The sequence below is a fragment of the Alligator mississippiensis genome, chromosome 2 (genome assembly GCF_030867095.1).
Source record: "Alligator mississippiensis isolate rAllMis1 chromosome 2, rAllMis1, whole genome shotgun sequence".
NCBI lineage: Eukaryota > Metazoa > Chordata > Crocodylia > Alligatoridae > Alligator > Alligator mississippiensis.
The window spans coordinates 241626017-241649909 of NC_081825.1; the positions used below are offsets into that span (position 1 = coordinate 241626017).

Sequence of the window (23893 nt, forward strand, 5' to 3'; positions counted from 1 at the left end):
ATCTGACTTGGGGCCCAGGGTGAGTTTGACACTGCTGAGTTAAAGGATGCAGGACAGGAGATAGAGGCACATCTTCTACCAGGCAACTCCCAGTGAGGAAGCAGGGGTGCCATAATAAAGGAGAGAAACAGATGGAGAAACCTTTGCTTCCTTAGCCAGAGGGGCTCAGGTCTTATCTACCCAAGGAAGTGCTTCTGCCATAACTGCCCCTATGACCACTCTTATATTGAAATAGCTCTTGTGCTTTAAACCCCACCTAATCCTGGAATGAGTCCCCTGTGTAGACAAGCTTTAGGCCTCTCCCAAACATTCTAGTGATAATATCAGGTTTTGAGGTAGACCAGGGCAGGGAGGAGAAGAGCTTCTGACAAGCAAAGTCTCCTCCCTACCCTCTGTTCCTGTTTGGTTTGGCAGCAGCAGTGAAAGAAGTTTAAGCAAGAAGGTAGCTAGTTTTCCAATCCCTGTTGCTCTGGAAGGTGAGAGCTAGCTTCCCTCTACTGTATACTCCTGCTGCTGCCATGGGGTTAGGTCACTGCAACCTTAAGTGCAAAGGGCTTCTTCATTTCAGATCATTTAATGACAGAAGAGACTATAAGATCATCTCTAGCCTGATCTCCTGCATATTTCAAAGTCCTGGCATTTCCCTTATACCCCCCTATATTGAGCCCAGTAACTCGTGTTGGCAAAACCAGGGGTTGGCAACCTATGGACCACATTAGGCTTGCAAAGAGTTTGGATCCAACCTGCAAAGGTCTAATTTGTTTCACATGCTGCCCAGCTGTCAGATCTTTCTCACGTTTTGCCAGAAGCCAGACAAACATCTGTTGCCATTCCAGACAACCCTGCTCTATGCAGAAGGGTGTTTTGTGGTCCCTGCATTGCTTACCCTTGCTGCTGAATTAGCCACTGCAGATCATTGCAGGTGGCATATGTTTCAGGGGTGGCTGCAAAAGAGCAGTCTTTCCCACAGAGCCAGGATGACTGGAGTGGCAGAAGGTGGTCCAGCAGTGGCTGGGTTGCAAACTCTGGCCTGCTGTTAGAAAAGGTTGCCAAACCCTGGGCTAAATCATATCTTCCATCGTGGCATCTCCTTCACTCTGTAGGATGACAGGAGGCACCTTACCCTGGTGTGTTTCTGAAAGTCTTGCTCAGGTGTTATTAATCATGGGACCATTGGTAGAGCCAGGATACTGACATTTTTCCTATCATGTCATCTCCCACTCATCTGAGCAGAGGTAAATCTCACATTCACTGTGGCAGTTGGGAGACTTTCAGAAAAGCTCAACATAGACAAGATTCAGGAAAGTGACCTAATTAGACACACAGCTTGCCCTCCTCTCTCCCCACCAACGGCATACTCTAAGTGCTGCCAGGCTTATGCTTCTATCTCATGATGTTCCCAGACTATGAATGTCCCTAAACTGGGTCCCAGAAAGCAGTTGCACCACACTGCTGATGCTAAGGCATAATGTGAAGAAGCTTGTACTTCACCAGTGCCTCTTGCAAGCTGTTGCCACAAGTGGGCATGTCTACATGAGATGCTTTATTGTGCATTAAACTAATCTAATGTGCAGTAAAGCATCACCATCTACATGTGTGCAGCAATTACTGCTAGTACTCATAGATGCAGATACTAGAACATAGTGCTTCAAACTAATGCACCAAAGCGCATGTGTAGATGCTAGTCTGAAGCAAACTGCAAGTTGCTCCTGGTCAGCCCAGGCAGCAGGTGACCACAACATAATCAGCAGGGGACCTAGCTAAGCCCTGGGCCCTGGGGGGTAGGGGGAGTTGTTTCGGCTCCAGGGGCAGCTCCCTTCTAGGTGCGTGGAGATCAGGGCTGGCCCTGAGATCTAGGAGACAGGGGAAGCTGTCTTGGCTCTGGGGCCAGCTCTCTCCCAACCAATCAGAGATCAGGGTTAGCCTTCATCTCTATGCAGCTGGGAGGGAGCTGCCTCTAGAGCTGGAACAGCTCCCTCCCAGCCCCTAGGGCTTGGGGCCTGACTCCCGTGTCCCCTGCCAGCCCAGGTCTGGCACCCAGGGGACCCTGGAGCTCCCCCTGGCTGCTGCAGGGGGGTAGAGCACAGCAGGAGCAGCCCTGAACTAGGCTCCTGTTGGGCTCAGCTTGCTCCGTATGTGGGCGCATGTGCATAGATGCCCATTCTAATGCACCTGAATTTTCTGCACGGAAAATTCAGGCGCATTGATTGCATGTGTAGACAAACTCAGTGACATTGTAGCGTGCTGTGAACTAAGATAGGTTTCTGCCTTCCTAGTCAGAAAGAAAACACTAAGTACTCAAGTCTGGAAAGGTGTAATGGACAGGGAAGCAGATTTCTAGAAGAAAACAACAGTGGGGCTTCAGAACAGAACTGGGCCAGGTGTGAAAAATGAAAATCTCTATTCAAAGAGAATGGAATGTGGGTGAGAAGGAATCGCAGAAGCCAAGTGTCATGTTGAATGGAAACAGCATCCTCAGAGGGATGGTACAAAAGCCTGGAAACATGATTTCTATTCCCAGCTCTGCTACAAACTTCCTGAGTACCTCAGAGCAAGTCACTTAACTGCTCCAAGCCTTCATCTCTCAGTTTCAATAAAACAGAGATAATAATGATTACTGATCTCACAGGCAGACTGTATAGGCTAGGGGTGGGCAATTATTTTGGCCCGAGGCCTACTTAATGAGTTTTGGTCAGTTATCAAGGGCCACAATGGTAGCCCCACCCTTTGACATGTGCCCTGCCCCCTGGCCACAATCTTGAAACCAGAAGTCCTGCCCCTGACCTGTGACCTTTGCCACCGGAAGTTCCTCCCTTTGCCCCTGGACGTACTGCTTTTCGGGGGTGGGGTTGCCATCTTGGAACTAGAACAAATCCAAATCATATACCAAAAGTTAAACATCTACTATAACATATTTTAATTTTATTTCAAAAAATATTTTTGTCCTGATTTATGTGTGTTTGCATAGTGTATATAGAGGTGATTGCATAATAACTCAAAAATAAAGTCTTACTCTTGTATATTTTGTGGGAGGGGTGTGTGTGGGAGTGTGTATCATGTGCCTGGGGGGGATGATTGTGTGTGTATGGTGGGGTGTGGGGTTGGTAAGAGGGTGTGGCTGTGTGTGGGGAGTGTGGGGTATGTTGGGGGTGTGTATGTATGGGAGGGTTGTGGGGTGTGTGGGGTTTGTGGGGTATGAGGGAAGGTAAGGTGTGTGGGGACCCGCCACTGATATACCATCCCCAGGGTGCACAGGCCCTAACGCCAGCAGCAGCAGGTGGTGGGCCCTTGAGGGGGCTCATGGACCAGACGGGTGCAGCTGGGCAGCATGTGGCCAACCAGTTGTGGGAGCTGCACCTGGCAGCAAGGACTGAAGCCAGGCCAGCCTGCCTCTATCATGTGAGGCTCATGTGCAGTTCCAGGGACTTGTGTGCCACTGGGGGGTAGCCCTACATGATGGAGCTGGTTGCTTTCCCCACTTCCTGCCGTCATGTGCAGATCATGGAACTCCCCCAGGAAGCAGGGAGTGGGGATCCGCTGGTAGTGGGGGGCTATGTGCCATGCGAGGGGCATGTGGGGGAATCCCCACACCCCCCACCCTCCCTCACACCCCACTAACTCCACCCACACCCTGCCCACCTGACCTCTGCACTCTTACCACCCCATGGGGCATGGGCCTCAGGCTCCTGCCAGCTCCATGCTCCTGCCAGCCCTATGCTCCGCACTTCCACCCAGTTGCAGCTTCCCTACCTGCTGCCTAGAGCAAGTGCTGCAGGAGAGACATGAAGAGGAGTCACTGGAGGCTGGGGAAGCTAAGCAGGATCCCAGGTGGCTGCAGCAGTGGAAGCAGCAGCCCTGCTCAGAAGCAGTGCATACTGGCCAGGCCAGGGCCCTCCTGCACAGGAGGGTGTGAGTGAGGCACGCGGGCTGGATGGTGTACAATTAATTGGTGGGTGCCCATGAGCCGAATGAAATTGCCTGGCATGCTGAAGCTGGTGATGGTGACATGGATGGCAGGACATTGACAATGCCTTTGACTCCTACTTTACCTGCAGCAACTTAGTGTGTTCCTGATGTTTTGGGCACTGTGCTTTATACTTGTGTGAAAGGGTTGTTTGTGCAGTTTTAAGAATAGATTAGACAAACACTTGGCTGGGATAGTTTAGACAGGGATAATCCTGATTTGAGCAAGGGGTTGGGCTAGTGGTGACCTCCCGAGGTTTCTTCCAGGTCTACTTGTCTATGATTCTAAGGGCACTATAGCAAGTTCTGGGGATTTGTTCACAACACAGTTAAGCGATGTAGACGGGATCTCATTGTGTCCTTTTAATTATAGTAGTCTGCAACTGCCAAAGGTGCACCTGGTTCCTTGACTCAGTTACAGTGGTGTTTTACACAGCACCTTGATGCCTAAGCTTTCTCTAGACGGGAGTTCATCCCTTGACATGGTGAGGGGGAAGGATTTGTTCCTTTGGCTGCTTTCCTCATTGTATCCTGGTATCTCTCTGCTTTCCCACCTCCGTTTCCCTACCAGTTTGACTCATTGCCCCAGTAGCCAGTTTTTCCCTTCTCTTTATCTTTTGTGCCTCTTGGGCAAACCCTTCTGATTTTGAACTGCCAAGGCAGCCTGGGACTGATTCTTCATGGTGGAGTCCCTGCTCAGTTGGGAATGAATGGCTTTATTTTTTCCTTCAGGTGGATGAAAAGAGACCAGTGGAAACGAGGAGATCAGAGACAGACAAATGCCCTGAGAATGAGCACAGCAGAAAGGTGAGAGGGGCCTCATGTCCTGTGATGTGGATAAGAGTGGGGTTGTGTCCTCCTTCAGGGCCTGATTATCAGAGGGACTGAATAGCCAAAATTGCTTTAATCAGAGTTTTAGGCACTCAGCACTTCTAGGAATCAGTTCTCAGAGTGGTGCTAGTAGTGCCTGTCTTATTTCTATAGTGACCTTTGTGTGCAGCCTGTTGCACTTGTGAAGTCCATTCCCTGTCTGTCTCATCCGTCACTTTCCCAGACTGTGAAACAAACCTATTCCAGTAAAGAAAAGGACAAGTTTCTCAATAAAACTATAGAGCTCAGAGATGTAAAAGTCTTACTAAATCATGGCATCCATTCCCCTCCCAATGCGGCATTGTACCTTAGGCTGTATTATCCAGTGCTCTGTCCCATCTGGTTCTAAATAGCATGGTTGTGAAGAAAATGCAAACTAAAAAAGAATTGATATAGCTTATAAACTACATGGGATGAATTAGTGTTGGTGGAGTAATTATTGGCCTACTAAGAAGTGTTGCTCAAGGAACTTTGTCTCCCCCTCCCTGTGCTGCGCCCAGATGTCTGATGATGATGAGCAATGTGTAAATGCCTAGCTTGATCAAATGATCCTGCAGGAAGTGGCTTTGAGATGGCAGTGGTAGTAGAGATTTCTGTGCACTGGATTTCTATAAAGAACTGTTGGTGCAGGGTTCCTTGTTCTTAGTGATCCCTTGGACTACACTTGCACCAGTTTGACTTCAGCTTCATGAACTCAGATTTCTCTAGAGCGAACCATACCTGGAAATAAACAGGCACTTTTTAATTGTCCTTCTTGTGGATTGCAAAGTCCTTTAGACACCATTTTATTTGGTGGTACTGTTAATTCTCTGCCCTTCAAATCATCTTGTCTTTATGTGGACATTCACAGGCATGTGCCCCATGTCTAAGTGGCAGAAGTGGAAATCCAGTCCCCCTCCTGGAATTCCATTTCAAGTGATATTGAGCAGAGAAGCCAGCAGAGGGTGCTGTCAGAACAGCTGGCCGATACCTGAATGTCATGTTTTTCTAGAGCCAGGGAATTAAAAGCAGGGAGGTTGCCGTCTAAGCCCATATCTCTTAACACACCAGAGGTACTGCCAGGAATTTTGCCCAGCCACAGTGATTGCCTTTGCATTGGCTATTTTCCCTTTTGCTATAATTTGTTTATGGGTTGAAAGGTTCCAGCTGCATTAGCCACAGTCCATAGTGTTAGCCAGAGTAGGAGATGGGGAGGGCTGCAGTAAATTAAAGTTCGTGGCTTCCTGTTGACTGTTTAATACAAGCCCCAGGAGGAAGCACTGGCTCCCCTGAGCTGGCAGGTACTCTTAATTAATGGAGCATAAATTGAAAAGCCCGTGCCCTAGTACCATTCATTAGGAGAACACAGATGAGCTTCTGAGCATTAAATTCAGCTGCATTCAGCAAAGCAGCACGGGACTGCCTGGCTGGTCTCCCTTGTGGTCCAGGAAACACAGCTGTACCCAAGCTGAGCTGAGCCCCAGCTCCTTGGTAAACAGCTCCTTCAGCCTGCAATTGGTAGGCAGGAGATTTATATCTTTATTTACCTGACAAATAGCACAGTCATTCAGCAAGGTGCACACTATCTGACGGCTTCAAGGCTTCCGTCATCCTGACTGGCTTGGTTGCCTAGCAGCTATGATAGGGGCCTGGGCACAAAGGACCAACATCCTGGCCTCTTGCCTCTAGACGCCTGGGGTCAACTCTTGTTTTGGGTGTTCAGTGGAAGTTACTTCTTTAGATCTTGCCTGATCTTCCTCTGTGCTCGTCACAAATGCATTGCAGTCCCCACTCAGTTCTCACATGGGAGGACAGTCAGTATCCTCTCGAGCGGTGCTGGTGTCACTAGTCGGATTTGAGATGCTTTTGCAGCACTGTAGCTGATGGGTGAGCTTGCAAAGGGTCTGTCTGCATATAGCACAGATCATGCTGCCACTGTTACACCCTGTCATGCTTTCCCAAGGACTTAACTTGTTCACAAAGCTTGTCCCATCCCTTGTGATGCATATGGGACAGCGAGAGGAGGACCTGGAAGTTGCAGGGAGGGTTTAAACCCAACTTTGCACTTCTCAGAATAGCAGGCTTTGTGATACCATGACTTAGTTTTCCTGTGCTTAAGACCTGAGGTCCAGGCCTCTTTCTTACCCTCCCCCTCACTGATAAGTTTCTCAGGTCCCTGGACTCCCTTTGCTAAAGAACTAAAGAGCAATTGCTCCCTCCACCTCTCCCAACCTACACAGGTGGGTCTCCTTGGAAACAGGCTTTTCAGTCACTCATTTTCCTCCAGTCTATTTTGATCTTCAATGAAATGCCAAGGAGATTAATTCCTGTTTGGGGGAAAGGGTGGAGGTGGCTGGCTTTGAAGCAAAGAAATGTGGAGTAGTGATTTATCCATCAATAATTAACATCCCAGGACTTGTTCTGTGCTAAACTACTTATTATATAACTCCACTTGATAACAGGCCTTGGCCAGTTGGCTCCCACCTCCAGTGGGGTCCATTAAACTGTCATTGTATTACATCCATCCCCCTCCAGCACTCTTGACTTTGTTCTGAACTGGCTTTTTGTTCAGATTCTAAAGTCTTGAATAACAAAAGCACCCAGCTGCTACATCATGAGATAGAGCAATAACTCAAGAGGACTCAAGCAATGGAAGTGAACAGTCCTTTGCTCAGAGGATATTTTTCTGATTTGTGTATTTTATGCTGATTATATAGCACACTGAGCTAGAGGTTGGCTGCAAAATGATTGCTTCTTACTCACCTGTGTTGGAGGGTGAAAGGGTTGGGGGAAAGGATTATTACTAACAAAGAGTTCAAGGCTGTTATGGGGCTTTTACTCCTTGTCCCTTTGTAGCTCATGTAAGGATTTGGTAACACAGAAATAACTGTCTACAGTAAAAAAGTGCTGAAGGCCTCTGTCACATGCAGTCCTGGAACTGGCTGTCTACAATAGGCAGCAGTGGATAGGCTTTGTCTAAGTGCATTTTCCAGGAAAAATAGTAACATTTAAGCAGGTAGATGCAGAGACGCAGCGTGTAAATGACCACTGCCTGCTTTATACCTGCAATTACTGTGACTGAATGCACAAATTGGATACAGTGAGCACGGGAAACAGGTTACCTTGGCCACTGGCGCACAGAGTTACAGTAACATCCGTAACATGTTTTTTAAATGTTTACAAATCAGGCACCAAGTGGCTCAATTGAAAAGCCATGCTTAAGAGCAACTGCAACCTGGTTCAAACAGCAATTTTGCTTTTATCATCCAAGGCAGATCATCCCCAAAGCTACCCAGGAACCAAAGGAGCTGGTTTACTGTGGCAGGTAGCGGGGGCAAAGTTATGGAAATACCTCCCGCCAGTGCAATAGAGGTGTATCCAGGCTGGCAAATGTGAGGATTTTTAGTGTTCTCAGAGTTGCAGTTTTGTGGCAGCTGCCTTTTAGAAATAAGTTAGTATGCCTTATGACAAGATTTTCCTGGGTGAGTGCTCTAGTGAGGAACTGGAAGTCAGGAGGACTAGTTGCTACTCTTAGATTGGCTACAGGCTTGCTTTGTGACTTTTTCCCACCTCTCTGTGCCTTGGTTTCTCTGTGTTAACTGATAGAAATGTTATGAACCTTTGTAAAGTTTGGAGGACTCTGGATGAAGTGCATTTACTATTATCTATGGAGCCCCACCAGGGTGCTTGTCACTTTATAGTGAAAGACCCATTTCATTACAGATATTATTTCCACTGGATAGGTACTTAATACTTCACTTGTTAGAGTGTTCCTGGAAGGCAGTACTGTCTTAATGAGCTGTTCATTTGTTCCCTCTAGGAAGGAGGGAAGTCTTTGCAGAAGAATCCAGGGGATGTGGGTTTCACTATGACTGGACGGGAGCGCTCAGAATATGTACGGTGGAAGAAAGAGCGGGATCAGATTGACCTGGAACGACTAGCACGCCACAAGAATGCAAAGGGTGAATGGCGACGGGCGTGGGATGTAGAAAAGTCAGAGCACATGTAGGTCTTCCAAATCCCTGTGGTCCTTTACATGCTACAGGCCATATATGGACAATGCCAGGTTCTGGCAGCGGGACTTATATCCTGATGGGGCACTGTGAACTGGCAAGAAGTGGCATATTAAAACCTTAAGGTTGATCTCTATGGATTCTACAGGGAGTCAGAGAGCAGTAAAGGGAGGTACCTTGTAGCCCACTGTCTCTTCCACTAAAGAGAGGATGACCTCCCATTAATCTCACTTGGCTTTTCAATGTCAGATCCATGGACTGGGCAGGAGAGGGCTGAAGCTGTTCTGAAAGGGACAGCGTGGCAAATCTGTTTTGATATTCCAAATGTTTCTCTCCAATCCCTTACCTCCTTTTCATTTCTGTAAAAAGCCAACCCTACTACATTGTCCCTGTCTTGTAAAGTGAACCCCATTTGGCATTCCACCATGCACGGTCAGTGCTGGGATCAGACAGGTCACTAAAACAGTGTACGTGCCTGTTGGAGAACATTTATTGTGTATCTTGCAGAGGTGTGAGGTATATCCCTTCTTGATTTATACTTTTGTCTTGTCATCAACACTTGGTCACCTAAAATGCACTGGTCAGGGGGCTTTTGAATAAGTTGTATTACCTGCAGATGAGTGGAGCATTTGTAAGAGTGGGCCATTACATGTTCTAGGCTGAGGATCTTGCTCACAAAGACTCATTTCACACACTTCTTTTCCAAAAGGGCTTTATATAGGACAGATATGTAAGATGATCTTTTGGTTAAGTGATATGATTGATATCTGAGTGATCTGTCTCTACCAAGCAGTTCCTATCCGATCAGGGACCATCACTTAGAAACTGATTTTTAGAGATGCATTGACTTCAAGGGAAATTTCAGAGCACCACTAAAAATTATGGCTGACAATTTATCTCAGTTTCCCTGTCCTTAAAACTGAAATAATAGTCCTTACTCACAGGAGTTTGGTGCAGTTTAATATTAACGAAGTACTCTGAGATCTTCAAATGATGTATTATTAAAGTGAAAAAGTAACAGCTGGTTATTATTAGCAGGTTGAAAGTTTCTGGGCTGGTATTTTTTTGCACTGAGAGAAAGATTTTGGCTAAAAGTGCCAACAGAGAAGTTTTGACAAGTTTTTTCTCTGTCTGCTGCATTGAACATCTGTCCCTAGTCATTCTGAAGAAAGCCATGTGATAAATTTTACAACCATGGGATAAATTAATTAATCATATTTCTTTGACCGTTTCCCATGCACTTTGCCCATACCTTCATTTTCTTGGGATTTCCCCTATTCCCTGTGTAGCTACCAGTAGCTACCATTCTATCAAAATTATTGAGGTCCAAGATTCAACTGAAGACACATTTAGCATTTTTGTTGCATCTTAATCCTAGAATGGCTTGGAGGTCTCCATTCTGCTCTAGGATCTCAATATATTTCTTATTGTGTGGGGATATTTTGTCACATGATTACAGTTTTAGTGACTGTATTCACTGTGAATTATGGAAAGGTGTGTGTAAGGATACCTGGCTGAAGACTTAAGGCATAGGCTTTGCTTACTCCAGAGAGTGTTTTTTCTATCTGATGCTATTCTTTTTTTTACTTGCAGGTTTGAAGACAGCTTTGCTAAGGATGGGGAGCCAATCTTGGATAATCACAGCAATAAAAAAGGTCAGAAAAGGAGATACTAGGCTCTGTTTTTACACTAATTAAACCTGCTCATGTGGATCAGTGTTTCGTGTCAGCTGTGAGGCTCCCTTGGAGAGTTTGCTTTCCTTTGGAAAGGTGCAGAAGTGGCTTTGAATGCATGGTGTGGATCTTGACACTCTGCAAAGCATCTGAATTGTGCACATGGGTGGTAGTGCTCTCTGTTCCCCAGTGTGGAGTGGGAGGAACAATGGCTCTGATTCAGTAACTTGGTCTCTGTATGATGACTAAGACCTGTTCGACTTCCAGAGGTCTTGTACTGCTTATTAACTTGTTTTCTGTGGCATATGGTACCTTCCTTATTAGGATAAATCTACCCCAGTTCCCATTTACAGGAGTGCATTGATGGAGTGAGACTTTTTTGCTAGGACAAATCACATGAAATCCATGATCTCTGTTGTGCTCTCTTTGTATAACCCTACTACCCACTGCCTTTCATGCATGCTTTATCCTTTCAGGGGGAAGAAACTCTAAGAAATTCCAGCATCAGTCCTTTCCTTCTGATGGGAGAGGTGAGCAGAACCCCTGAATGACTCATTTACTCTCATTGAGACAAACTGCTGTCAGGGGTCTAAGACATCTTGATCAAAGCTGGAGATCTGTGCTAGTGCCTAGAGTACTGTCCTCTTCAAGAATAGGTTAGATTTACAGTTACAGCACAAACCTACCAGATTTTGGTATCAAATTAAGGGTCGTTACATGTTAAATGTTAAGTTACATTTGCCCAGGGACTACCTCAGACACTTTCAGAAGGATATGGGGGTGTGACGGTGGTAGCCAAGTGATTCTGAATGAACTGAAGGGACAGGTGACAGCATGAACGACTGGTGCCTCCCGAGACTGGGGGGGCACTATGGTGGTGAGTGGGGACCGCCCACAGATACCGGTATCAGTGTCGGTGGTGGCAAGCAGCGAGCGGAGACTGCCTGAAGACACTGACGGCCACACTGGCAGCAAGTGGGGAGCAGGTGCAACCAGCGACCATCCGCAGAAGCCAGTTATGGCTTTGGCAGTGGCCAGTCTCGGGTGGTGGGGCACATGCCCCCCTACTCATTGCCTATAGGTGAAAGCTAGAGAGGGTCAATCGGGAGTATTAGTCAGGGAATATGTTAGGGTTGAGAGGTGGTGGGAAGAAAGGCTAGGGACAGACATTACACATAAACTGGTTTAAGTGATCAGAAACTGGTTTAAACCTGTAACAGAATAGATGTTCAGTGCACATAAACCAGTTTGAGAATAGCTGAAACTGGTTTGAGATGAAACTGGTTGAATGTAGCATCAGACTTAACTGATTTGGCTCAAACCAGTTTATGCAATGTTTGTCCCAGACCCCTTGCTGGTTTAAGATAAACCAGACACCCCTGGCATCCCAGCATGCTCTCTGGGCTGCGTAGGGCTCTCTGTTCTGCAACAGGGCTGGCCCCTCCCCTCTGCTCTAGCTGCAGCTCCAGAGACTGCAGCCTGCTTCCCCCCTCCCCTCCCTGCTGAGCAGGAATTCCCTGCTCCCCTCTGCCTTGCAGAGGAGGTGTCTGTGTATTAGCTAGCAGACTACAAGCTGGCTACCTCAGTGATGAATCAACAGGCAGAATCAACAAGTAGCTGGTAATGTCCCTCTGTTGTTTTCTTAATTGGTTGATAAACATTGTTATCAATTCCCTGCTGGGCTAATCACAGCATCCTGCCAGAGCCTGGCCATGCCCCCCTCAGCTCCATGCTGTGGAAGGAAGGGAAGACTGCTTTAGCGCCCCCCAGCTTCTAGCCTGAGCCACTGCAGGCATGTGCCTGCATTTCTGAGATATCTCTTGTTACAAAATGGGTTTAGCCCTAGGCAGGTTAGACTAAGCTGCAAAAATTGAATCAATTCAGGCTTAGGCTTTTTGAATGTGTGTCCCTAGCCAAAAAGATGGTGAGGCTGCATTCTGGATCTGAGAACAGCATAGGAGAGATGACCAGTACAAAATAATCCTAAACACCACCGGGCTTTGGCTTTTATAAGTTTGTCCCCTGTACACCTGAGGAGAGAGAAGAAAGCTGCCAAGTAGACTGCTACTGGCTTTCTTCTATCTCTCATCACAATACCAGATTCCATGGCTGTAAGAGGATAGGGCAATGACAGAACCAGTTTACAGAGCAGATCCACAGCTGGATATACTGCCACCTAGCTCCTTGTGCATCCTGTTTTTCAGGTGGAGGACAACACAGTACAAACATAATTGAACCTGTTTCCAGAGGAGTATCAGTTGTGAGCAGTAGAGCCAAAGGAATGGATAGACTGACCGGCAGAGCTAGAAGGTAGGAGGAGCATAAACAGATTGCTGTGAAAGCCATGTCAGGTGCATCGCTGGAAGTCAAGCCAGACATTTCATTGCTTGCTCCATTTTGAAAACAGAGCTGATACTGTCCCTGGGGAGTGCTTCACCAATCAAACTGCATCTACATTGTCTATGACAGTGCTCAACAGGGTATCTAGTCAAGGAACAGATCTCCTGACACCTCAGTAATATCACCTGCTGAACTAGCTGCAGAATCTTCACTCATAGGTGTAAGGTAGGGCACAAATAACCAATGTATCAGACCTGGGGATCAAGGGGATCCTGCCAAACTAGGAGACATCTGTACACTCCCAAACCAGATCTGGCTGAGCATGTCCCAGACTGCTGTCTGGCTTTGCTGAGATTGTTTCTAGTGTAGTTGGCAACTAGAATGACTGATACTTTACAGAGACCCTAGCCCTAAATCCTAGAGACTCAGCAGCCTTTAATAGCAGATACATCTTGAAGCACATAGGCTCAATCTTGTGACTTGTGATCTTACACTGGGGTCTCCTGTCCAGCACACTCTTCTGAGAGCTGGAACTCATAATCCAAGATTTATCCCAAGACTCCATTCCCAGCTCCTTAGACTCCCACCAGTGCTTAAACATGCACTTCTCAGAATTGCACCAGTGATGTCAGCCTTCTGGTTCACACTCTGACTGTTTGGGAGGCACCTGACTGCTGTAAGCAAACACTTACAAATACAGAAAAGCTTTGCACAACATTTTTGATCATGTTATGGAAAATCACCTTTACTGGAAGTTTTCAGGTACTGCTCCAACCTCTGGATCTGCCTCTGGTTAGATATAGCATATCCAACATTTGTACATGGGTTTGGATGAGAAAAACCTTGAGGTCTCTACCAGCTCTGTGAGTCTCTGATGACCATTCTACTAAAGGACAAAGTGCAAGAGTCAATAGAACTGCAGAAAAACAATAAACTCCCTTAACACAAGCCTTCTTTCTACCTCACCAGTTCTTGGAAGCCCAGGGGTGTCTGTTTACATTTCGCAAGGTAGACATGCAGCTCAGGATTAGTGTTCTTTGACAATTTGTTTCTTCCTGTAACTGAACCCAGGTCCTCCCCTGCTTTAAAAGCATGCTCAACTGCAGTTCCTCCAGCCAGAAAATCCCTCTGCACCTCTCTGAGTCTTTCCTTTTCAGATCTTTTAACTATCCATTGTCACCTCTGTCCCTTTGTCTTGTTGCTGGTAAGTTTCCATTCACTTCTTTGCCCTCTTTCCTAGGACAGGAGGAAGAATGACCTTTCTCCAGCTGAGATGAGCCAGTTGCCTCAAGATGATTTTAGATTCTGAGTTCTGTACTCACCCTTGTCCCTGGTTTTGCTGGGATGTGAACAGGGTGAATATGGAGAGACCGAGTCTGTTAGCAAGCGGGCAGTTCTCATAGGATATGTTAACCTGGCATGATGTAGTGCCTTGTATAGACAACCAAGGTATCTGAGATACTGAAAGCAGTACAGTCATGGTAGTGTGGCACTCCACTGGACTAATTTACCCTGCTTCCCAGTGGGCACGTCTACGTGAGACATTTACTTCAGAGCTGACTAATTAGCTCTGCAGTAAAATGTCACCATCTACATGGGCGGTGCTATTAGGATGGAGTAAACTAATTAACTCCATCATAAGATAGTACTGCTTGACACAAGTAGTATCCTACGGTGGAGTTTACTCCACCACAATGCATGTGTAGATGCTGATAGGGCTGGCTGGGGCACAAGGGTGCTTCAGTGTGAGGGGCTGCCTGACGGCTACCTTCATGCACCAGCCAGCCCCTCCACAGCACGTTGAGCTGGGTCAGAGCATCCCTGGGCTGGCAGGCTGACCCCCAAGACTCCTTGCTAGCCAGGGATGCTCTGCCCTAGCTCAACATGCTGCAGTCCTGGCCACACATACAAACATAGTGCCCGAAAGCAATAAACTCTGACAAACTGCACTGGAGTTTATTCAGCTGCATTAATTGCACTTGTAGGTGTGCCCATTGTGGGGCTAGATAAACCACATGGAGCACCATGCTACATGGTCAAGTTGGCTTGTTCAGTGCTAGTGCTGATATCTCTACCCATGTAGAGAATATGCTGGAATGTGCTGTGCATACATGCTGAAGTGACATTTTTATAATAACAACCAGAATTCATAAACTGTACAGACAGATTCTGCTGATCATCCCAGAAACCCTGATCATGCTGGAGTATAGGAAAAGAGAATCCAGACCTTTGTGTTTTATACTTGAATGATTCTGTGTAGCTTCCAAAGTTAGAAGACTTCAAGACGCACTACAGCTTTCCAGTGTTACATTACCTACTGGCTTAATAACAATTCTAATCTTAAAACTTAAGCCATGCCATATGCCAGACACCAAAAGAACTCAAAGTTCGTTATATACCTCAAGCCTCTTAATTTACCAAAAACATAAACAAAATGTGACTACATATTTTATTCTTAAAATAATCAAGTCAATTTTGCAATAACCACACAGTTAAACAGATGCATAAAAAGACAAGTTTCTTATGCATATTTCTAATGTTATAAAATAAATTACTGGGCTGAAGCTGAGGTGGTACCATGATGCTTGCTTTTTGTTTCTTTGATATGTTCACTGAGGGTAATAGCATTGTTGAACTGAAGTTCAGTGAATTAAGGTCCTAGCATGCAGTGTGTTAGCATATCATAGTAGTGATAGAACTAGTGCACTGACATTGTGTCAAATGTGGCTGCTGTTTCAATGCAGTTTTTCCTTGCTTGTTGCTATTTGTGTTGTGAGGAAATGCACTTGAGTAACTTCATCTTGTAGTTTGTGCTGGAATGTATTTATAGCATGAAGAAAGATCCTGTTATGTCTTATCAAATCCAATCAGCTAGTCACACCTCTTAATGAAATTGCAGTAACTTGAATTGGGTAAGAATAATATAAACAGCCCAGTATTTTCTATAAGCTACATTCAGTCCCATTTTGCTCCAATAGCAGCTCTTTCCAAGAGAAAAGATGCTGTCACAGAGTATGTGCTACACCTTGAAAGATATAATAGCTACAGTCCCCCCTACTTCTGAATGCTCCATCTACCACAAAATCAATCTGAATTCCCAGGTCTGAACAACCCCACACTTGAGTAAACATGGTTTCAGATCTGAAATTTGTGACTTAAGACATCAAGTAAAGGCTACCTGCCAGGGATTATTTCTCTAACCAATTAAATATAATTGTCTCTGAAGTAAAATACGTAAAATTGTTGAACTGTAGGTGAGGAAGAATACTCTATCCATCTAAGAGTGCTGGGAGAATTTTAGGAAGGTAAAAGGTAAGTACTCATTTGGCAGGGACATCCCTAATACTTCTAACTCAGTGGAAACTCAGGCCATGGTTATACGTCATTGCTCCTGACCCCAGATTCAGCACCAACAAAATAAGTCCTGCCCGCTTGCTCTCAACTTTAGGCTCATCAGACACTACAATTACTCAGAGCAGATGGCTCAGGTACAGCCCTATGTGGCTTGAAGTGGAGATGAATGTCCCACACATTCCCAGCACCACTCTCAGGCTCTCCCAAGACAGCTGGCCTGAGCATGTCTCTGGGACAGGTACACAGGCCTGCTCCAGGTTACCTACCTACTCTACCTAGCTGCTGGATGCTGATGTGCCTGTGGTGGTGGAATGGGGAAGGTTTATTTTGTCAGGAAGACCTGGTCCAGGAGGGAGACTATTAGGTCTGTGCAATATGGCAAGTATTCAATTCGGATTTGTCCGATTTAAGGGGACTGATTTGATTCAGTGATTTGAATCACTGTCCCGATTCAATTCGGACCCAGAGATTCAGCCATAGACTAAACAGGCAGCAGTCCTTGAGGAGGCTGGACACAGCTGTCTCCAGCTCCCACCACTCTACTCTGCCAGTCCAGGAGGGCATGGGAGCAGGCGTGTGCCCCCAGATCAACGCAGGGTGGGCTGGGCCAGGCTATGCTCTGGATGAGTGGTGGAAGGCACTGAGAGTGGGGGCTCTGCCCTCCCACCGCTTGTCCAGCCAGGGTGGCGGGGGGCACGGGATACAGGCACAGCAGCTCTGGGAGCAGGGTCTATGCCCTGCTGCCGCTTGCCCAGCTGGGGCGGGCTGTTAGACCAATCATCTTTTATCTGATACTACAGTTCATCAAACTAGCCACCCAGAGTGCAGCCCTGGCTCCACCTGCCCCACAGAGTGCAGCCCAGCTCAGGCCACCCTACGTAGGTCCAGGCGCACACACCCGTTCCCATGCCATCCCAGACTGGCGGCACGCAGGAGAGTGCAGTGGTGGGGGCCCCCCTCCCTGAGTCCTGTGCCCCCCCCACCCTGGCTGGGCAGCTTGTCCCAGCCCCAATCCCTCCCTCACTGTGGGGACATTGATCTGCCCACCCCCATGCCCTTTCCCTTCCCGCTTCGACCACCACAACAGATTTACCAGCTGGAGGCAGCTGTGTCCAGCATCCTTGAGGACTGCTGCATGTTTAGTCTATGGCCAAATCTCCGTATCAATGCCAAATCTCTCTAAATCAATTTAGAGATTTCTGATTTGATTAGGAGCTTTTACGATTTGATTTGGATTCGGAGTTTCAGCCGCCGAATCGGGCCAAATCTCCTCTGAATTGAATTGGCTACCAAAGCTTTGCACAGCCCTAGAGACTATAGATATGCAAGAAGTTTCATGCCTTTGAACCACCACAAGTGGTCTGGCCCTCATATCTCATCTGAAAGATAACCATCTTTCAGATGTGATAGTAACAACACAGTGGGCACATCTACACACGACATTTACTGTGGAGCAGACTAATTAGCCCCGCAGTAAACATTTCTGTGTCTATACGTGCAGTGTGGGGCTGTCAGCTAGCCCCACACTGGAGTACCCTCATGCTCCAACCAGCGCCTCTGCAGCGCTCTGAGCTGCTTGGAGCAGCCCCAGACTGGCAGACTGATGCCCCAGGTGCCCTGTAAGCCAGGGCTGCTCTGACCCAGCTCACTGTGCTGCGGTCCCAGGCACACAGGAACAATACATTCTGGAGCAATAAGTGCCAGAGTTTATTGCATCACATTATTATGCACATGTAGAGGCACCTAGTGTCTCCTGACATTGTACTGGTGTTGGTTTAGCTCTGACGTAGAAGAAAAGCTATCACCTCCAGTATTGCCCTCACTTCTGCCACCAGCACTTGAGCAGTTAAGTATCACTGCTCAGAGCTCTAAGCCAAACAGAAGAATTCAGCTTCCAAGACTCATTTTATAATGTACTATGATTTGTTCCTTTAAAATAAACATACTTATGATCCCCCCTCTGGAGAGATTGCTGGACAACTTGTTGTTCCAAGAACAGACTGTGTCTTACTGAGGTAGATGCACATAAATCCCCCAAGGGCAGTTACCGTAGGAAATGTGAATGGAACAAACACATTGTGTTTTCCATGTCTGCGCTGCACTGGGAACAGGAGTTGAGCCATTACAAAGAGCATTTTCTTCCTTTCAGCCTCCTTCTCAACTGGGCCTGCTAGTTTTCATGACTGGAATTTTAGGTTGTTTTGGAAGAGAGGAAGATCAGGGTGTTCAGCTCAAGTCAACCCAACCCAAGCAGTTCTTGCCAACCCCAGCAGTAGTTGTGAGTCCTCTTTCATCTAGGACTCCCATCCTGTTCTCTAGAACAGTGCCTGCTGAGAGGTGCGGGAAAAGGACTGAGTTGGGTCCTTGCTTCAGAAACACCTTGTCTTGGGATATCTTCCTTGAGGAGTTGTACAAAGACCTCTGACAACTACTTTGATCTGAGTGGTTGGCTGGGAAAGCTCAGCTGCAGGTGCATTTGCATCTGGAAAGACTCTAATTCCGCATGAAAAAAATACTGTTTTATGACTGGGAGCTGCAGTGTTTCTGCTCCAAGGGACAGAACAGCTTAACAAAGAGACTCAGATGTCAGGAAGGGTGGTTTATTTTGGTCAAGCCTTGATTTTCACATCTTTAGTAATACACTTCTTTTCCCTTATGGGGAAAAGACATTTCTCCAGGCCATTCTGGGAGAGTCAGATGTAATCAAAAGGAAGGGATCCACAAAGTAAAGCTGTCAGCAAGTGCACTATGTGCCATGAGCCAGCTGCTCTGATTCTGCTCCAAACCCCTTCTGTGCTCAGTCCCTGCTCCCAGTCAATCAGATATGAAAAGCCAGTTGAGAAGGAATGATATTAGAAAAACCTAATAGCATTATAAGACTAATCTCTTCCCTATGTTTAATCTTTAACAAAGTCTTATCCTGGTTGGTGCTGATGCATTCCTGGTCTATGGATATGTATAAAGTAGGCTCTGTATTGTTGGCTTCAGGCACAATTATCATTAACATGGTATAAGCTAAAAATCAATCACAATTCTTGAGCTGTTTATTGGAATGAACAGAAAGAGTTTGTTTGTTTCCCTTTTTAGGCAGGGCAGGCTGACGACAGCATGTTACACTGTGCTCCACGCTCTGTGCTGAATGGCTGGCAAACAGGAATGGCTAAACAGGAGCAGACTAAAGGGCCATTTAATCCAGTGTTTTCTCTGGCAGCGGCCAGACCCAGATGTCTAATTGCTCTACAGCGGGTAACTATGGAATAATTTGCCCCTCATGTTCAGTCTCCTCCTCATTACTAATACTTGGAAATCAGCTTAAGATGTAAAGCCTGAAACTTGAAATTCAAGGTGCTGGTTAGTATTAAAAAAAAAAAAGGCTTAAGGAGGTCCTGGACCTTTTTTTTCCAAAGCAACTTCTTCCCCATGCTGCACTATCACAGCTGCCTTAAACAGGACTGCTTTGGCTATCTGTCATGCTGGTGGACCTCAGCACCATAGCAGTGCATCTCGTGTCGGGGCCTCATCGCTGGTATCTCATTCTGGTGCACATAAGTCTGAAGCTGGTCAGCTGAGACTGAGATGTTTAACTTCTCTTTGTTGAGGCTCCTCACCAAAAGCAAGCCTTGGAATCTCCTCAAGCTGTAGTTGCTTTTTTGCCTTTTCTGTTTCTCTAAAGTCGTGATTCTCAACCAGGTGTCAAGGCATGCTGGGTGCCTTGAGATCCTTTGAAGGGCCGGGTGCAGTACTGCACAATATTAGCACTGTCAGGTGTGCAAACACCTACGTGATTCACAAGATAGGCCCAGAGATTTCAAATAGGAATCCATGGTGTCAAAAGCATTCTGATCTGCTGGGATCCTTTGAGTTCTTTGCAATAGAAGAATTGCTCTATTGTGTTTCCACAGGCAAAAAAAAATGCGTGTGAATGTTCAGAGCTGATATTTTCTGAGGAATGCCTGGAGTCTAAAAAGGGATGCCTTGAGTAATAAGCTTGAGAACCACTTCTCTAAAGGAAACTAGGTTCACTGTTGCCGAGAGTATTTTGGGAACGTGATTTTTGACAGTACCACTCTTAGCAACATAGGGCGGGTCCCCACATGCAGGGGCGTGTGCTTGTAGAGGCACAAAAAGCAGTGGCACAAATTTGTGCAGCTACTTTGTGCCCCATCGCATGCCCCTGCACATGTGCTTTGGTGCACAGCAAATTGTCCCAGATAGAGGTAAGGGGGGCTGGGGCCAGCACCTGTGCAGGTCTCAGCAGTATTACCTGGTGTTCTGGTGCAGCAGGGGTGCAGATCTGGCATCACAGGGCCTGGCCAGCAGCCAGAGCGTTGCTCTGAGTGCTAGCCCTCTGTTTGTTGTGATGTATGCTATTGACATGTGGTTTGCACCACTTTTTTCCCAGGAGTATTTTTTTTTTTGCTATTACGATTTTCCGGTAGCATATTTTGCCACCATGCTGCAAATTTGCAGTGCAGTGCACATTTTCACATTCCCCACGTGTGGTTTGTGGTGCCACAAACCGCACACCCCTGCACATGGGGATTGGCCCATAGAGTTCTATCCCAGTGAGTCACACCTTATACCTAACTATAATAATGTTGTATTTACTCTACTAGAGATCCACAAATATGGGATTTATCAGGGACCAAACAGACTTCATGACCTGGACATCTGCTGTGATGTATACCTGAATGTGCTTTTTTAAAAATCAGCTGCTGATGCTTTGATCTTAAGGCACTGCTGTTTTGTGTCATGCCAAATGCTGGCTGGTTGGTATGTAATGCCTGAGCACTGCTGGGCTTTTCTTTTTCTGCAGCCAGGTTCTTCTGAGCACTGGAAAGCACAGCCTGTCATTCCTTATGTTAGGCTCGAATCAGCCCGCCTGTTTTCATGGCCTTTGCTCAAATAGTGGCAGAGCCAAAACTAGGGGTTTTTTTTGCAAAGGTTTTAAAGCAAAAAAATCTTTTCTGTGGTGACAGTATTCCCTGTAAGACTTTCATTGTTCCTTGAACACTCCCCCTTTCTTTTTGGGGGTGTTTCTGCCTCAGGAACCAGCCAACTAGTTTACTCAGCAATGCTTTTAGAAGCCTTTGATAAGGGTTTTGTTTGAAGCCTATGCTTCAGAGATGTTGTTTGGCCCATTGTAGCCTCTAACAGCTTGTTCCTTTTCCTGCAGCAGTTTGAGAAGGTGTGTATTGTTCAGTGCATTTTTCTGACTCAGGTGCAAGGGGTTATGGCATTCTAGCATGTTTTAGAGAGAATTAAAGCATCTGTGGCTGCCTTGGTTACACCAAGCTGTTCTTCAGGTCCATATGAGGCACTGAGATCCTATGTGACATTGTCCTCTTAAATGTGTCACTATCATTTTTTTCTCTTTTTCTCATCTTTACCATTCCAGTGCAGCTGATTTTTTTTTCATGTTCATCTAATTACTCCAGGGAATTTGGACCCCTCGCCTCATTCACTAGCTGCTTGGAAGGGGAAATATGGTTAATTTTGAGATAATATATGGAAAAGCTAGGGGGAGCATGTGGAATTGACACAAATTCCCTTCTTTCCATCTGCAAGACTGGGAGTATTACAGAAGATGTGGACACAACACACTGACCTGTTAAAATGTAACCACATCCCCCTCACTGGCCTCAAATAATTCCACTGGCTTTGCATTCATTTCAGGATCAATTCAGAGCTACTGTCTCTGTTTTCCCCCTCCATCCTCTCTCACTGACCTTGTTTAATTACAGTGTCCTCTTCCCTGTCCTCAGGCTCTCTATTGATCCTGTTCTCTGGTTTCCAACCAGTCTCTCTTGGTGCAAAAGACTTCTCCCCTGCGTTGTTTCTGCTCTGTTGACAGCTAACTGTGCTTGTACCTGTTCACCTAATTTCAAAATCCAGTTAAAATGCCATTTTACCCTCTGCTATACATCTCCATTTAATGTTTTGCTGCAGTTACCATAATTTGCCACTGTGTGTCTGGGTCGTGATCTACCTTCAGTTAGGTGCAAGCATCTCCAGAGAAACCAGTAGGGTTGCCTGAGTGCCAGGAGCAGTAGAATGAGGCCTTGTAATTGACTTATTCTATAAGGTATCGGGGACTACTTAAGAAATACAACCAACAATATAAAAAACTTGACATAACACTCTGAATATTTAAAATGCTTTACAAATAGCATCAACCTGCATAAATAAACCCTAAGCAGAGATACAACTGAGTCAGAAGATGCGTCAGCCCTGTTTTATAGATGTGGAAACAGAGGCAGTGACATTAAAGACCAGATTTTCAAAAAAAAAAAAAAAAAAAAGCAACTTCTAGTTTTTGTTGGCTATCTTTGGACACCTGAAGCCTGATTATCCAAAGTGCTGAGGGTCTTCAGCATATCTGAAAATCCACCTTTGGGTTCTATATTTTCACTGCCAAAGCTGTGATTTATGTGAGGTTTCACAGTATGTGAGTGGCAGAACCAGGAGTAGTGCACCTCAGACTTTGAAGTCCTTAAGCTATGCTCCAAGTACTGTATGGTTCTAATTTACAGTGAAGTGTTTAAAGGATGGGTGTATCTCTGTAATTAAAATCAGATGCATCTTGGTTTCCCAATTAATCCCATTAGGGTCTGATTCAAGACCATTTAAACACTAGCTCAGTGGTTAAAAGTTCATTTGCCACATTGCCCTCAGTGTACTGTGACATTTAATGTCAGTGACATCCACAGGGGGACACTGACTCCATAGCTGCCAAGCAGCAGTTCTGCTCCCACATTAGGAATATTCTACTAATTTTATGACAAGTGGTCATCATATCTGCGGAATGGAACCTAGTACATGAGAGAAGCACACTTAATGAATTCTTCCATCCAGCAATGTCACATAGCAGTTACACGTTTTCTTTGTCACTTTTTTTACTGTTTTCATCACCCTAAAAGGGAAATTTAATTAACATGTTAGGTGTGGCCTGCATCTTATTTGTATTAAGGCTACTGTACACTGCTCTAGCACTATACAGGAGTCTTCAAATGGGTATAAATATAATTAGCTCCCACTTTAAGGTCCCTTCAGGCTGACAAACTGGTGCACAGTGGATTTCGTATAACTGCACACTGGAGCCCCTAAGCATACTTTATTCACACAGAAATTGCAGTGGTATACATGGCACACTATAACTGTAGGCCTGCACCCAAAATATATTTTTGGGTTGCATATTCTGGCTTAAATTTATCAAAGAGAGAACAAGCTGCTAAGTGGTGCACTGAACTTCAGAGTTGTACTGAAGAAGAATTCAGGCCAGTATTCATTTTCCTTCTCACTTAGCTCATTGGGCAAGGGCCTGTTGTCCTACTGAAATTTGAAAATAAATAAGCAAGTATTTCCTGGGATAATTACCAAATGTCTACAGTTATCCAGAACCAAGGCTCTATAACTGCCAAGCAGTATTGCTGTCTATCAGAAAACTTCAGACAAATCAAGGTGAACAAGGCCTGATAGTGCCTCTAATGAATCCCTAATCAAACGAGGTTCTATACATTGCCTCTGACATGCTCCAGCACTTCATCTAGTATAGCTCAAGATGACTAAGTAGTGGGGCATGCCCTTGTGTGACAAAACCCTAGGGCAGGGGTATTCAGCCTCTGTCCTGTGGACCATACATTTGGATTCAGGCCACTCTACCCCTTCCCCCCCCACAATGTCTAGATCAGGGCTGCTCCA

At 46.0% G+C, this 23893-nt stretch overlaps 1 protein-coding gene across 1 annotated transcript in view; it reads left to right on the forward strand.

Moving 5' to 3' along the window:
- CCDC9B (coiled-coil domain containing 9B) overlaps window positions 1–23893 on the forward strand; it is a 97156-nt gene that overhangs the window by 52010 nt on the left and 21253 nt on the right. Inside the window, exons 6-10 of the mRNA XM_019496457.2 lie at window positions 4696–4770; window positions 8633–8817; window positions 10419–10480; window positions 10975–11028; window positions 12703–12808. Coding sequence (XP_019352002.1) covers window positions 4696–4770; window positions 8633–8817; window positions 10419–10480; window positions 10975–11028; window positions 12703–12808 — 482 coding nt within the window. The remainder of the gene's footprint in view (window positions 1–4695; window positions 4771–8632; window positions 8818–10418; window positions 10481–10974; window positions 11029–12702; window positions 12809–23893) is intronic.